The 16,641-nt window shown below is 43.5% G+C and overlaps 1 protein-coding gene across 1 annotated transcript in view; it reads left to right on the top strand.

Annotated features, from left to right (window-relative positions):
- LOC103176849 (thrombospondin-type laminin G domain and EAR repeat-containing protein) overlaps positions 1-14,626 on the top strand; it is a 30,597-nt gene extending 15,971 nt beyond the window's left edge. The window contains 4 exon segments of the mRNA XM_042336530.1: positions 1,575-1,804; positions 7,903-8,090; positions 12,976-13,077; positions 14,473-14,626. Of these exon segments, the coding sequence (XP_042192464.1) occupies positions 1,575-1,804; positions 7,903-8,090; positions 12,976-13,077; positions 14,473-14,626 (674 nt within the window).
- The last annotated feature ends 2,015 nt before the right edge of the window (positions 14,627-16,641 follow it).

The following is a 16,641-nucleotide window of genomic DNA, read 5'->3' as shown; positions in this document are numbered from 1 at the left end:
TGGGATTGGACAATAAAATCTGGACACAGAGTTCTGTCAAATATGGTTTGGGATTGTCCCCAGGTGCTACAGGTCACAATAGTTCACCATAAACTTCACTGTACCTCTGATCACAGACTCCTTATTTTCCTCCCGAACTACACCCTTTATAAACTCAGGATCTAACTAATCTAAAACTCTGCAACTCAGATTCTCTCCCACACCAGACTTCACAAACTCCGTCATTGCCAGGCTCTGCTGACTCCTTGTAACACAGCATCTTAACTTTTTGTCAACCCAATTTTAAAATCCCTCCACGGTCTTGCTACTCCTTCCTTTGCAGTCTTCTTCAGCCCGATTCTCCTACTCTACTTTCCAACTGTATTTGTTCCTCACTACCTCCATCCCATTATCAGTGGCCCACGCTTCAATCTAATGCCCCACTCTCTCAAGAACTCTCTCAAAATATTCTTGCTTTCTCTCCTTCCCAATGTACCTCTTTGGCCGTACTTTTGGTCATACCACAAACTTTCCCTCCCCCTGTCTCAGTGATCCCCATCATCTTTGTAAAGGTCTTCAAATGTTGATCCTATGTGGAAGATGCTATATACAGTAAACTCCTGATAACTCATCACTCCAAGGGGAAAGGGTTCAGTGACAAGTTATCCAGTGGTAAAGTTAGGCATATGTACAAATACATAAATAAATGCGGCTGGGATATTGACAGCATGATGACTTATGTGGTTGTGACAAGTTAAGTTAGGGTCGAGTTATCAGGAGTTTATTGTAAGTGAAAGTTGTTGCTTCGCTCCCCTTACAGAAAGCAGTCCCACCTCCTACATTGGCTGTTGGCGAATGGAAAATAGTACATTCTTGCACTCAGGTGCTGTGATACAGTGATGCTGAGCTTCAACACATGGGGGAATGGCCATTTCAATCCATGCAGCTCCTGACAAACACAGACAAAGAACAAGTCAGGACAAAACCTGCTAAAAGTCTTTGAACCTGCTGCTTATGTCAGCCTTCATGTTCCACTCATTTGAGCTCACAGGGGGAGGAGCTGTTCTGTGAAGTCTCTGGTGCTGTCACTGTTCCATTAAAATAAAAATAACAAGCGCATTGATTGTAAATACACTTAATTCTGTACACTCTCAAATATACTCAGTTATTTAACTCTTAAGTAAGGATATTCAACAAGAACTGAAAATGTGTCTGTGTTTTTGTAGCAGATCGCAGTTTACATCCAGCAATGTCCCACAAATAGCCTGAAGGGAATGACAAATTTTAGCCGGGGAGATTTTTGGTCAGAAGAGCTGGGAGAAGCTCCCTTCTATTTTCGTATAGCGAGAAGGGATCTTTAATAATAATAATAATGTCCAGTACTACATTGGACTGTCAGCCTAGACCATATGAGTTGAAAGTCATAACATCATTATTCCTATCATCACCCACATAATACAGTAATTTTAATGGAAAGACAGTAGGATTGAGATTGTGGAAGAATGAGATTAAATGATCTGATCCAAGAGACCCTGTGGAGAGGGTGACTCGGAAACTATTCTCAAATCTCACTGTCTTTTGCTTTTATCTTTAAGGAGACGACCACAACATTGACAGTATCATTTACAAGTGGAACCCAGACACACGTCGCTTTCAAACAAACCAGACCATCGCTACCTCCGGAGCCTATGACTGGGAATTCTTCACCATCGGACCATATGCTTTTCTAGTTGTTGCAAACACATTCAATGGCACATCGACCAGGATATATTCACGGATTTATATCCAACTGGGTGGAATGTTCCGACTTTTCCAGTCAATCCCGGTAAGTGAATAAAAGTCTTGAATAAATGTGAAAATATCCCATCAGTGTAATATTACAGGAGCCTGTGAAGCTATCTCATAGTGTACTATTACAGAACATTACAGGACCACTTAATACTGGTCTATATGCCTATAGTTGCATTTTGTTTGTACAAAGTGGTTTTCAGATTGGAAGTGCAGTGAGTTAGGTAGGTAGCATTCTGAGCTACCTTATCCTCTACTATCCCTTCAATCATTCCTTAAAATCTTCCTCCTCCATTCCTTTAAATAGTTTCCAGGCTTCCACCTAACTTGTGAAATGGCAACAGGACCACAGTTCTGATTGCCTTCTGATTGAGTTTACAAATAATAATAATCCTTGAATTTCATTTTGCACCTATCATGTGAAAACATCTTTAAGTACTTCACATGTAATTGCAGCCAAGTGCAGTGACTGTGAACTCATAGGGAAATATGGCAGACACATTGTGCACAGTAACTTTGTGCATGACAATGTCCCACAAACAACCAATTTATGTGGGGGAGTTTTGGCCAAAACACTAGGAGCAATTCCCTTCTCCTTTCGAGCAGTGTCATGGGATCTTTAACCTGGACAGGAAGACAATGCAACTCTCCTCCGCATACTGCAATGGAACTTCATCTTAGTATTACATTGGTAACGGTCTGTGAACATCAATAAAACAGTCAGTTGTATGGACGATTTTGCAGCTGATAATGTAGTCAGTCATACAGCCAGTCCTGTGACTAGTCAAACAGCCAGTCCTGTGAAAAGTCTTAAACCTACTGATATAAATGACTTCAGTGACCTGAACAAGGGAGGAAGAAATCGCTCAGAGTTGCTCCTCCTAATCATTGTCTAATCTGCTTAAACCCATGTGCAGTTCTGTAAAGTACAACATCAGGCTCAGCTGTAATGCAGCCCCCACCCCCACCGCCCCCCAAGCTGTAGTAACCTGGTAATGTTGATTGGACAGGCTGACACACAGGGTGGTCACTGGGGTGAGACAGTGGGGACCTGCTGGCACCTCTTGGATCAGTGGTGCAGTGTGAGTCAGCACCCTCAAAGAGAATGTTGGGGGGAAAAATAATTCCCATTATTTTCATTTAAAAGAGAAAACATTTGCTGTTAACAGATTTTTCTAAGTGAACGCCTATTTTGAGGGGCAATTGAGAAGCATTTTATTCACTTAGCATAAGATCAGAAAATCTCTTTAACTTTGCCTGGGGACGGGGGATTAGCTGTGAAGTCTGGTAAATCCAGCAAGCCACTTGTACATTGCACTTGCTTGCTGTGCTTCCTGCAAGCATGTGCAAGCTCTCCCATCATGGTTTTTAGGTTCTTAAATCACTCGCTTTTCTTAACAGCTTTGTTTATTTGGCCAGAGGGGGAGTGACTGTTGTGAGAACATGTGCAATATAATCACTCTTCTGGATGTATTGTGTAAAGGAAGAGCTATGGTAGATGTAAGGACTGTTCACAACAGAGATTTGGGAGAAGAGCCTTTGGCCTGCTTGATCTCATACTTCCAGAATATCTACCCTACAACAACGACTTGCATTTCTATAGCACCCTTCACATTGGATAATGTCATGGAGCTCTTCACAGTGGTGGAGGTGGATGCCCTCAAACAGGAAGTGGGGGAGCAAGAGATGACCATAGAGGTTTGAAATGGGATTTGAAGATAGAGACGAGGAGGGTAGAGGCAGGGAGTTCCAGAGATTGGGGGTTGAATGCTTGGCCACTGATGGTGGAGCAGAGGAGGCAGGGGACATGTAGCAGGTCTGTGTTAATTGAGTGAAGGGATCAGGCAGAGGAGTGGGATATGAGGAGATCAGAATATGGGAAGATGTGATAAAACTGGTGGTTAAATGGGTCTGACCTCCTCCCTTCCTGGTAACCAATTCTAGCTGTTAAATAGGATCCGTGTGAAGAAGCATACCCTGAAAAGTACATTTGAGAATGACCTTAACAGTGCAGGAGGTAGGGAGAAGCTTTCTTCAGGAGAATTAAGTGGAATTGGGCAGCTTATTTGGTGGAATGGATTGAACATCCGCTTGTGGACAGAATGAGCTGAATTGCTGAGTGGTGTCCCAGGTTTTCTTGAGTTCAAACCAAGTTAAAATGGGAAACAATCACTGAAGCCTGGATTTCCCCTCCTCCTTGCACAGCGAAGGAGAATAGCACCCAAAGAGATTAGGGACGGATGCACTGTAAAGTAAATATGATGTGAGTGTCACAGAAATGTTACCAAATAAGTGTGAAGGGATTAAAGGCTTCATTTCCAGCTCCAAGCTGTTTCCGCGCTAACTGTTCCATGGAAATTAATGACAGGGCCTTGCTTCCCCAGCCCTCTTCCCCCAGACTGTTTCTGCTTTGATGATTAAGCAGTCTGCTTATCTGAGCCACACTGCCCAAGGATATACATGCTCTGCACGCCCGTTCTCATCAGTGTGACCCTCGCTGTGGATGACAAGGGGTTGAGTTATCACCATGTGGTGCACGGAGATTCGTTGACAAAGGCTTAACCCAATGATTTCAAACTACAAAGACCACCAGAGTTGGAGGTCGGGCATTGAGGCTATCTACGCTGCTGTGAGCAGAATATCAGAAATAATAAACAGTTGGTGATGCATTTCTGTCAGAAGTATGGGGTCCAGTGAATTGCATTGACTGTAGAAGCACAGATACCACACATAATCCAAGGCCAAATATGTAAGTGGAATTCTCCAGAAATGTGAGGGCTGCTTTAGAAGCATGGTACAGTATGAGGCTGGAGCTGTATTAATACTATAGTACAGTGATGATACAATACCGGCGTCACTGGTGATACTATATTAATCTCCGATATGTTGGCCAGCTGGCACTTTAACACTACTGTACAATTGAATTTTGGGTGAGGACAGGATCAGGACTGTAATGATACCTCACACAATTGAATAATCTTCAATACTCACTGTTTAGGTTCACAAATGTATCACTGGAGCAGAGACCTGAAAACTTCCAACATCTTAGACACTATATGCCAGCACAATCCACCACATTCGGGAGAGGAGTTGAGTGGGGTGGGAATTTGTAATTAAACAGTCTGAAATGCAAACCAAAATATACCTGCTTGTCTATTGCAAACACAGTGACCATTTTTCTTTCCTTGGAGGGATTATTACCCTTGGAAAGCGATCCACCAATTGACTAACAACCGGCTACTACTTACTGCTGGGTAAGCAGAGGCATGTGGAGTAAGGAAACTTGCCTAAGGTTTTGCCTCATCCGGGAATCGAACCCGGGTCCTCTCACTGGCAAGGCGAGTATGCTAACCACCATGCCACGGGACTCCACAATCCTTATCTACTATGATGGGTCAAATTTGTCAACAAGAGCTGCCATAGAGACCTACATAAGCCATACCAGTGAAAATCAATTGCCAACTCTTACCCAGATTAATAGGGTCATCCTCGAAGAGTTAAGTAAGTATTTGATGAGACGACATATAAAGCCTAATTTAACCCAGGTGTACATTGGAGTCATAGGATGAGGTAATTTCTGTGATGAGATTGCAGAAAGGATAATTGTTATTAAAATCCACTTTAAACCATTGCTTTGATGTTTGCACAAACAAATTTGGCAGAGACACAATACCTCAAACATTATAGGTGGGGAATTCCAATGTGGGACCCTGTTCTCCCACACTCAGGGATGTTGTGCAATATATTCACAGAATCAGCTTGTATCTGAAGTGAATCAAATTGAGGGATTAACTCTTCGAGGTGATTGAAACCACCTGCACGCGTATTACTTGCATTCAGTTTCACCCTTACCTCATCAAAACATCTCCAGGCACTTGAAACAGTGCGTCACTTTGAAGTGTAGTGACTATTGTTATGTAACTAATCTTCCCCCAGCAAACAGCAATGAATAAGATAAATAACCAGATGGAGCCTGTGTTTTGTTTTATTTGGAAAGCTCTTCAAAATAGTGTCATTGGATCTTTAACCTCCCCACCTGAACAGCTATGGCAAGCTAACAGGGTCTCATTTTAGTGTGTTATCCAAAGGATCTAAGGCATCCAAATGTTTTCAAAATTTTAGGAGAATCTCTTGATGTGTCAGGTTTGAAGCAAGTTGGAAGGAAACTGTCATTCATACCCAAGTTGGCAGACAGGTGAATTATAGAATGAGTAAGAAAAGATTGGGTTTTGCAGACGTCATGCTAGTGGTGAGTGGATTAGTAAATTGACTCAATGGTCTCTTGCCCACTCCACCCTATGAGTCTGCTTCTTCCCTAATCCTCTCATTCACCATTTACATTTATGCCCACTTACTTTGGCTCAATGCAGATGTTGACCAGTACTTACTTCACCAGTCATCCTCACATTGGTAACATAATTCTTACCCACTGTGAGTGATCCAGCTTCCTGGATGTGCCTGCAGCTAAAGTGATGGACCAACTGTGAAATTGTAAGATGTTGGTGTAGACCTTAACGTAAAGGAAAATGCAGAAATCTTCCCTGCCCTTAGGTAATCAAGTAACCAAGACACTTGGCCTTTTGATTTTCTGTTTCCCTCACCATACTGAAATATCAAAATAGCCTTCATGTCTTCTAGCATCCTAAGTCACTGCCCCTTTCTGCTGGTTATTTATTTTATTAATAATAATAATTCTTGCATTTGATACAGCACCTTATCACATCAAAGCTGTAAAGTGGATTGACTGTGTATTTTGTGCAGCAGACGGTTCCATACAGCAATATTCCACAAACAGCCAAGGAGTAAGTGACCAATTTGAGTGTTTGACCAATTGGGATTGTTGGACAGAAAAAATCCCTTCTCTTTTCGGATAGTGCCAATGAATTGTTAATATCCACTTGAACAGACAGATGGGACCTCGATTTACAACTTGGATTTATGTAGCGCCCTCCACGCCAGACGGCGTCTCAGAGCGCTTCACAGTAACGGATCCTGGGGCCGAGCCAGGGGGAGGGGGAGGAAGGTGACCAAATCGCGGTCGAAAAGAAAGCTCTTCAACCGAGACCTGAAAATAGAAAGAGAGGGGGCGAGGCAAAGTGAGTGAGGAATGCAGTTCCAGAGCCTTGGGCGGAGTGGCTGAAGACACGGTCGCCAATGGTGGAGCAGAGGAATCAGGGGACAAAGAGGAGGCCAGACCGGTGGAGGAAAGGCAACGGGCACTGTTGTGAGGATAGAGGAGGTCAGAGAGGTGGGGGGGTGCAGAGGAGTGGAGGGATTTGAAGACAAGAGTGAGGATCTTGAAGTTGATCCTCTCTGGGACAGGCAGCCAGTGCAGTCTGGCAAGGACTGGGGTAATCGGGGAGCAGAGTTTGGTACGGATAAAAATGCGGGCGGCAGAGTTCTGGATGACCTGGATTTTATGAATGGCAGTGGAGGGGAGACTGGCGAGGAGGGCTATGTGATTCAAAATCCTGATATTGGACCCACAATCTTCTAACTCGTAGGCTATAGTGCTACCCTACAACTGCACCAGTCTGACATACATGGCAGATTAGTAGTTAGATGACCTCTTTACGCAATTGTAGTCAGACTTACACTCTGAGCATTCCATACAGACAACTTATCCTGCCAAGTATCAACTTATATGATTCTATAAGATCATGGCTAATCTGTACCTCAATTATGCCCCATATCCCTTAATACCCTGACCTAACAAATGTCTATCCCCCTCAGTCTTGAAGATGTGAATAGATCCAGCATCCACAGCCTTTTGGGGGAACGAGTTCTAGATGTCCTCTACCCTCAGTTAGGCTGGTGGGTAACTTATGTGGGCAGCAATGTAGAATAATATAATCAACTGTCATAAAGGATTTGTGATCCTGGTGCTATCCAAATGTGATGAGTTCAGTAAAATAACTGATATCTTATCTGACGATTCAGCAGCAAGCAATTTCTGGTCTGCAGTCTTTGACATTCAAAACATTGGCGGCCACCAAACTCTTGCAACTTGGTTTGCTTGGATGCAGGAACTAGCTTGCCTTAAGTACTCGGCTATCATATGCCTTTAACAACAGATTAGTTTGTATATTGTGATTTTCTTACTTGATTGAAATCAAGATTTCTCCCTTTTTCCAGACATATGGTGCTACAGACTGGGAAGTATTCCAGGTTCAAGAGAGAGTGTTCCTTGCAGTTGCAAACAGCCAGAGCTATGAGACTGGTGCCCCAGCTGAAATCAATCCTTTCAACATAAACTCTACAATCTACGAACTCAATATCACTGCACAGATGTTTGTTAAGTTTCAGGATATTCCTACATATAGGTAAGTTTGTACTTGTGCTCACACTCATGTGCATACCACGAACACACATGCAGAGACACACAAACAATAATAACAACAAATTACACTTATATAACACATTTCACGTCAGGAGAACATCCCAAGGCACTGGATAGCCAGGGATTTGGACCCGAGCTGGGAGTTAGGATCAGGAGGGTGACCAAAGCTGCTGTCGGAGAGGAGGGTCTTGAGACGTGCCTTGAAGGAGGCAAGAGAGGGAGCGAGAAGAAGAGTTTGGGTTAGAGTTCCAAAAGGTAGAGGCAGAAACACAAAAGTGCAAGGACAGAAACACACATGTAAAATGGCGCACATGCACGCACCCACACATACTCATGCACAAAGAGGATTGAGAAATAAAGAGTACATTTTATGCTTTTCAAAAGAGGAATAAAACACTTTTTTACAGAATGTATTTCATTCTGCCTCAAAGTAAGGGATGAGAGGGGAAATAAGGGCTACGGAGGGAGTAAGGACGGTTAGGCCAAGTGGTCTGTTTGCGTGCTGTATATTTTATGTAAAATTGTGTTGAACTTGACCTGTTAATGCTTCCTGATGAGACTGTGTGGGATAATATTCCTTTCCCTGGCAATACCCATCCCTCAATTTGATGAGCACCAAATATTTCATTCAAATAACAACGAGAGTGTGAGAATGACACATAAGTGTCTTTACAGTGTGAGACCAAGGTTAACTCCCATATGAGTAAGGTGCTCATGATGTTCATCACAGACTGGCACTGTTGTATTCTCCATAACCATCTAACTGTGAGACTCAATTTCCTCTTAGCAACAGTGCAGAACCTCCTCAGACCAAGTAAAACCTATGGAAAATTGGCGGGTTTGTGGCTAAAGGACTAAGATGTTGTTATTACTTGGACCTTTGGTTGTGCTGAGATAAACTTCTGATAATCTATTGATCTCAGCAAAGCATTTCTCCCACAAAATACACACAGCCCCATCACTTTACAGTACATTCTGTGAAGCATTTTGAGACGTCTCAATAATGTGATAATGCGCTGTATCAAATGCAAGGATTAATATATTATTATGAATACAGCCCAAACCTCTGTGTAAGTAAATAAGGTTGGGCCACATGTTCAGGCCTGTCTCCAGTAACTATCAGTATCTATCTCCTAGTTTGACAGTTTTGAACCTTATTGCATGGTTGATATCCTTTAAGAACACAGAACGCATGGATTGAGAGAAAGTCATTGAATCTGGCAATCCAACCGCCACTCTCTCCCCATTTCCTCCTCACACTCCAACCCTTACGCATCCCTCCCTCCACATTTTCAAACCCGTCTCCCCCTCCTCTCATCACCACCGTATGCAGCATGAAACACACCACCGTCTCCCTTGACCCCATCCCCACCCCTCGCCTTACCTCCGAGCTCCACCTCCTTGCCCCTCTACTCTCCGACATCATCAATCTCTCCCTTTCATCTGGCACATTTCCCACCCCCCCTAAAAAGCTACAATCACTTGCATCCTGAAAAATCTTCCCTGGATCCATCTCTGCCTTCTAACTACCCCCCATCTCCAACCTTCTTTTTCTTTCAAAGGTCCTTGAAAGATTTGTTGCTTCCCAGCTTCACTCAATCTTCAACTACCACTCCCTTCTCGAGCCTCTCCAATTGCTCACAGCACGGAAATTGCTCTCGTCAAGGTGACAAATGACATTTTGTCCATCTGTGACCAGGGCTCCCTCTGTCTCCTCATCCTCCTCGACCTCTCTGCTGCCTTTCATACCGTGGACCACTCCATCCTCCTCCACTGCCTCTCCTCTCATCTCAACCTTCAAGGCTCTGTTCTTGAATGGTTCATGTCTTGTCTCTCAACAACAACAAGATTTCTCTCACACTGTCTCCAATTTGTCTCCGCCATAGTTTTCTCTTCCTCAGGGCTCTGTCCTCGGTCCCCTCCTCTTCAACCTCTACATCCTCGCCATTGGTGGCATCATCCGCAGACACGGAGTCAAATTCCACATGTATGCAGAAGACACCCAATTTTTATCTCTCTGCCTCCACCCTCAATTCCAGGACAACTGAGGTCCTGACAGACTTGTCTGTCTGACATCAAGTCCTGGATGAAAACCAACTTTCTACAGCTGAATGTCAGTAAGACTGAGACCTTCTCGATTGGCATGCGCCAGTGCCTCAGCACCTCAAGCACTGGCAGCATCAGCATCCACGGTTGTGCACCAAGCCAGTTAGGAACTTGGGCGTCTTGTTCAACTGTCCTTTTACCACCATATCCATGCCATGACCTTCTCTGCCTTTCCCCACCTCCGCAACATTGCCCAACTCCACCACTGCCTCACCCCTCAGGCAGCTGAAACCCTCATACACACATTTGTCACTTCAAGGTTCGACTACGGAAACTCCCTCCCCAACTCTTCCTTCCACAAGGTGCAGATCATCCAGAACTCTGCAGCTCATGTCCTCTCCCGCACCAGGCTCAGTGACCCCATCACCCCCATCCTCGTTCGGCTCCACTGGCTCCCCATCTCTCAGAGGATAGAATTCAAAATCTTCGTCCTACTTTCAAGGCCCATCAAGGCCTTGCCCCCTCCTACATCAACTGGTCCGCACCGTCTGGTCAGTAGGCTCCGGCCTGCTCCAGGTCTCCCGCCTGAACTGCCCTACCATCAGCGGCCGGCTTTCAGCCTTTCTGCCCCCAATCTTTGGAACTCCATCCTACAATCCCTTCACCTTGCTCCCTCTCTTGCTTCCTTCAAGGCACGACTCAAGACCCTCCTTCTTGACCCTCCTTCAGCCGCCCTCCTACCCCCTCTGCGCTCCCTCATCCCAACCCTACGCTCGGGTCCTGATCCCTGACTGTTTAGCGCCTTGGGATATCCTCCTGATTTGAAAGGCGCTTTACAAATGTAATGTTGTTGTTGAATCTGCTCTTTCCACAGATCACAAAAACCTACCTTATGTGGACTTCACCACATCTTCCTCTGGCGAATCTTCTGTGTAGAAACTCCCTAATCCTTAAAGCTACTCGAACAAGCAGTTCACATTGCTCGTTCATCCCTACATCATCACTGTTTGAATCTAATCTTCTTTCCTCCATAAACATCACTTCTCTCTGTCTCCAAACCATTGTGTCTGTGTATTTGTCCGTTTCAGTCTGCACCTGTCCTTATATTCTCCAATGTTGTTCCCAAGCAAAAGCATGTTCAATTTTCTTCTGAAGAAGCCAATTGGTGCAGTATCAACTATCTTTGTTGGCATCCACTATAGTATCAATAAATTCAGCAGTGGCATACACACCAACAACTTGTATTTATATAGCCCTTCTCTGGGGGTAGCATCTCATGTGCTGAATCAAGGTGCAGGTCAATTGGGGGGGGGGGAGGGAGAGCGCAAAAAAACAAGGTGACAATAGATACTGTCAAAGAGAAAAGTCTTCAGCTGCTGTTCATGGATATCCTACATTTCTGTACAGAACATAATTACAGTTTTTCCAACCCTCAGGTCAAACGAGCCATGGTCCTTCATTGCCATGTGCCTGTGTGAACTCTTTGCTTAAACATTCTGTACCTGCTACCTAACCAGCCGGTCATTATCCTTAGCCAGGAATGCAGTGGCATCCCAGCATTTTCCTGCCCTCAATCTCCTTTAAGCTCTTCGGAAGTTAGAATTTGTGTTTAAAATCTTTTTAACTAATTCAGTCCTTCTAAAATACAAGCTTGGCCTCACCAAACCATTAAGTCTCAACTTATCTTGACTTCTCTCTACTCCTTCTACCTCTGGTGATACTCAATGGCCTCTTGGCCATTCAGTTTGAAAAGGTAGGATATCACAGTTACAAATTCACTGACTATATAAGGTGAATCCATTAGTACAGTATTAAATACTAATGGTATGATGTTGAGGCTTGAATCTGCATATTACTTCAGTGATGAGTACACAGATGTTTACAGCATTGAATAAACTGTTATTTAGACTTTGCTCTTCTCTGTACAATTGTGGAAGAGTCCACTGGGTCTATCAAACCGTATAGGAATTCTGCTTACAGGTGTGAGTTTGGAAGCAACATCGCCATCTAATGGCAATAGTTCCTCAGCTCCTTTCCATTTTGCACTCAGTCTTTGCAGGCAGTGAAGCTTTAGTGAATGCCAATAATAATAATAATTCGTGCCCTAGACATAGCGCCTTAACACATCATTGAAACGTTTCAAAGCAGGATTGATTGTCGTGACTGTGTATTTGTAGGCAAACGTTCCAGCCACTTTACTCAGCTGGAGCAAGTGAGGATATGCACAGGTGAAGATGTCTAAAGCTCGGCAAAGACTCACAAACGGCCACAAAGTTTGAATTGAATGACCAATATTATCTGGGACACCAGGACACAATTCTCTATTTGAATAGTGCCATACCATGGGAACTTTAACGTTCATTTGGACAAGCAGATGGGCCTCACTTTATCATCTCTTCCGAAGAACGGAAATAAATGGGAGTATGTGGCAACTGCCTAGGAAAGGAGCACTGACTCTGGTGATAGGAAATGAGCACTGAAAGTGGTGAAGCACTCACTAACATTCCTTAGAGATGTTGCAATGAGAATTTAACCAAGAATGGTTCATCAAATCCACTAATTATTGGCAAAAAAATAAATACATATTTGATTCAAAGTGTACAATCTCAATAGTTCAAACACCTTTCCATACACACCCAGTCGTACGGTACTAATGGAACAAACCCCTTTTCATTTGCTTTCATTTACGTTCCATGGACCAGTTCTTCCCTTTACTCTGATTTAATATCTAGTGCTGATCTCTCTGTTTTATTGACTGGTGGTTCCCTGTGTTCATCTCATTGAGTTATAGTCTCATTAATTGTGTTTTCTCTTTGTTTTAGTGCAGTTGACTGGGAATTCTTTACTGTGGGTGATGACAGCTTCTTGGTTGTGGCAAACTCTTTTGATGGCTCAAAGTTTTTTTTAAACAGTGTTATTTACAGGTGAGGATGTCTAAGAGTCAGTTTATTGTTACTGATGCCACAATGTTACTTAAATAATGGAAATGTCTCAGTGATGAAAGAACACTGCTGAGATATAAACCAGACCTTCCATCCCCATGTTTGGCTGTATCTGTACAGAGACTCATCAGTGCCTTTTTTTTCTAGAATTCTAGAAATTACAGCACATAAGAGGCCATTAACCCTGTTGAACCTAACCATGTTATTGAGCGAATCCCTTGTGTTGAGCCTACCCCTGGTGGAAGCTTTGCATTATATTTGACCAGATCTACCGCATATCCAGTCCCTGACAGGACTGCTTTCCTCCACCTCTGTCACATTGCCGTGCCTTCAGCTCCCCTCTCGACTCTCTTCCCCCTCCTCGCTCCCTCCCTTCCCTCCCCTCACCCTGACCATTTCCCCCCTCCTCGCTCCCTTCCCTCCCCTCACCCTGACCATTTCCCCCGTGCTCGGGTCATGACCCAACTGTGCAGCGCCTTGGGACGTCCTCCTGACGTGAAAGGCGCTTTATAAATGGAATCTTGTTGTTGTTGTTGTTGTTCCAACCGTACCTCACACCCAACCCAACCGAAACCCTCATCCATGCATTTGTCACCTTCCTCCTCGATTATTCTATTGTTCTTCTCACAGGTCTCCCCAGTTTCACCATTCACAAAATCCAACTGATTCAAAAGTCCACCGCCAATATTTTCTATTCTCACCCACATCAAACTCCACCGCCCACCCCCACCCCTCCATATCACCCAGTCCTTGCCAGGCTCCACTGTTTACAAATGACGGCATGCTCTGGAACCTGCCTACTTTTCCGTCCTGCTTACTCCCTAGTTCACCACCCACTACCTCCACTCAGCTAGCAACAGCCTTCTGCACATCCCTTGTCCCCTCCGCTCCTCCATTGGTGGCTGTGCTTTCAGCCAATACACCCCAAAAGATGGAACTCACCCCAAAACTATGGTCCCTCCAACTTGCCACTTCCTTCCCTGACTTCACGTCACACCCTGAAGGCCTTCCTCTTTGACTGGCCCTTTTGTCACCTCCCCCCAGCTTGGCATCAAAGCTCAGCCACTTCACGGGGGGGCGGGGGGCATAGCACTCTGAGATCCCCACCACCACCCCGTGAAAAGCACTATATAAAGCACGTTATTGTTATTGTGATCGGTGATACATCTGACCAGAGAATGGGTGATGGTGCTGTATAGAGGATATTATACATTGGATGTAGCCTGGGCCAAGACTGCTCGATTCTGTCCCAAACTGAAAAGCAACAACTTTCCATTTATTTCTGTCATCACTGATCTTAGTGAGCACAGAAACGAAGAGTATATATAATGGACAATTTCTGACAGATGTTTCTCCTCTCTCTTTCTTTCCTTGTAGGTGGCAGGGTTATGAGAGCTTTGTCCCTGTCCACCAGCTACCGACCTACGGCTGCACAGACTGGGAGCAGTTCAACACCGCAGAAGGCTCATACCTCATTTACTCCAGCGCGAAGGAACACATTTCTAAGGTGCTCAGACTGAAAACCTACTGAGCGAGGTAATTGCATAAGCAGTAGAGGTGACTGGCACAAAATAGGATTAGATGTAATAATACTTGCATTTGATATAGCACTTTTCATGCTATATATATACAAAATATATAACGGAAGCTACTGAACTTTGTAAAACAATAGCTAATTTACGTATCAATTTATGTATCAAATTGTATTATTGAAGAGGCCTTTTTATCGAAAACCTCATTGATATGACTGTAGTAACTGTGCAGAAAGAAAGTATTGAAGGATGTTTTGGTTGAGGATGGCTAGTTCCTAGAGACAGTTTTGTTGAACAAGCAAATAGAATTGCTGGGGGATTTTTTTTACATTCTTTTAAGCTGTGTTACTTACATAGGAAGGAATAGCTGATGCCACATCCTATGTGGAATAAGTGAATGGCAATGCTCCTCTGGGGATGCACATGGTGGGCAAGGAAATGATGCAGTAAGCGTTCTTTTAGTTATATATACATTTTTTTTAATATTACTTCCCCTCCTCCTTCTCCCAACATGTCCACTGCTAGAATAAATGGAGGAACAGTGTTGGATTGTGGCTACACCTACAGATGGAAGAGTGGGTGAGCTGGCCTTGCCAACACAGACCGCAGACAACTTTTCACAACAGCTTCAACTTTTTCACAAGACTTATATAAATATATGTGGAGTCCCACAGCATAGTGGTTAGCGAGAGGACTCGGATTTGAGTTTCCTTACTCCACACAGCTCTGATTACAGAGCAGTCAGTAGGAACTTGGTTGTTAGTCAATTGGTGAATCGCTTTCCGGGATTAATAAATCCCTCTAAAAAAAAATAATAATTTGAACTCTCAATCCATTGATTATGGGACACTGCTACGCGCAATTGGCTGCCACGTTTTGCTCACAAAATGCATAGTTAATTCATATTACAATATATTCTGTGAAGTGCTTTGAGACATCTCAATGAGGTGATAAGGCACTATATCAAATGCAAGAATTATTATTATTAAGACTCAATGCTCAGCCAATTACCAATGGCAATAGAGCTTCAGATGGTGGTGCTGTTCAGTGCAGTGACCAACCAAACCATGTGATAGATTGTCACAACATTACATCCAATAGACAAGGCTGTTAAAATATATTTTGAAACTGTCAAAAGTAAACTGTGATTAGACACTAACATTATCTCTCCAGTGGGACCTGCATAAGGAATACTGCTTAATTAGTCAATTTTAAATCTATGCCAACAGCTCATTCCTAGTGAGAGCCAATTTGCTTTGTGATATTGGCCCTCGTAATGACCGTGAAGTCATGTCGTTCACACACTCCTACAATAGGATTAAAATATCTTGGGTTTATTGTTTGAATGGTCAGACGATCATTTCTGGAGTGGGTTCTGGTAGCTGGAGTACAGTGATGTGAAAAGAATGCAACAAGTGCCTTTGACTTGTATAAGTCTTTCCATCCTCAGTGTGTCTTTAATTTGTACGAAAGAGAAATGACAGTTAGTACAAGAGAATGCAAGATGTGAGACAGAAGGACATCATTGCTGCTCTATCATGCTTAGATTGGAACATACCTAATCATTGTTCCAATTTGCAATAAAGACAACTCTAGACGTTGGCCCCAAGATAAGTTACATTTCTCAAGTTGAATATGCTTAAGAATGAAGGATGGTATGTAGGTTTTAGTTTAACTGTGCCTCCATTTCTTATTATTTTAAAGAATGTGCTGAACTCTGAGCACATATGGTGATTGCCTGTCCCACTGATGTTTCATTGCTTCTTTATCCTTTCTGTTTGTTATAGCTGTCTCTGTGACTATTTCTCTCTCCCACTCTGTCTGTATGTCTCTCTCTTTATATGTGTCTGTGTGTATATGTATATATATATATACATCTCTTCTCTGTCATTCAAGTAATATTTGGCAATTGATGACTTATTTATTTAGAGATATTTTTGCTGTTTACACACCAACGTAATGCTCTGCTAGATCAAATGCCCGGAATAATGTGTTTCTCTATGGCTGAGTTATC

Source organism: Callorhinchus milii, unplaced genomic scaffold (genome assembly GCF_018977255.1).
Source record: "Callorhinchus milii isolate IMCB2004 unplaced genomic scaffold, IMCB_Cmil_1.0 Scaffold6, whole genome shotgun sequence".
In the NCBI taxonomy this organism is placed as follows: Eukaryota; Metazoa; Chordata; class Chondrichthyes; order Chimaeriformes; family Callorhinchidae; genus Callorhinchus; species Callorhinchus milii.
Note: the sequence above shows the minus strand (reverse complement) of the source record. Positions and strands in the feature narration are given on the sequence as shown.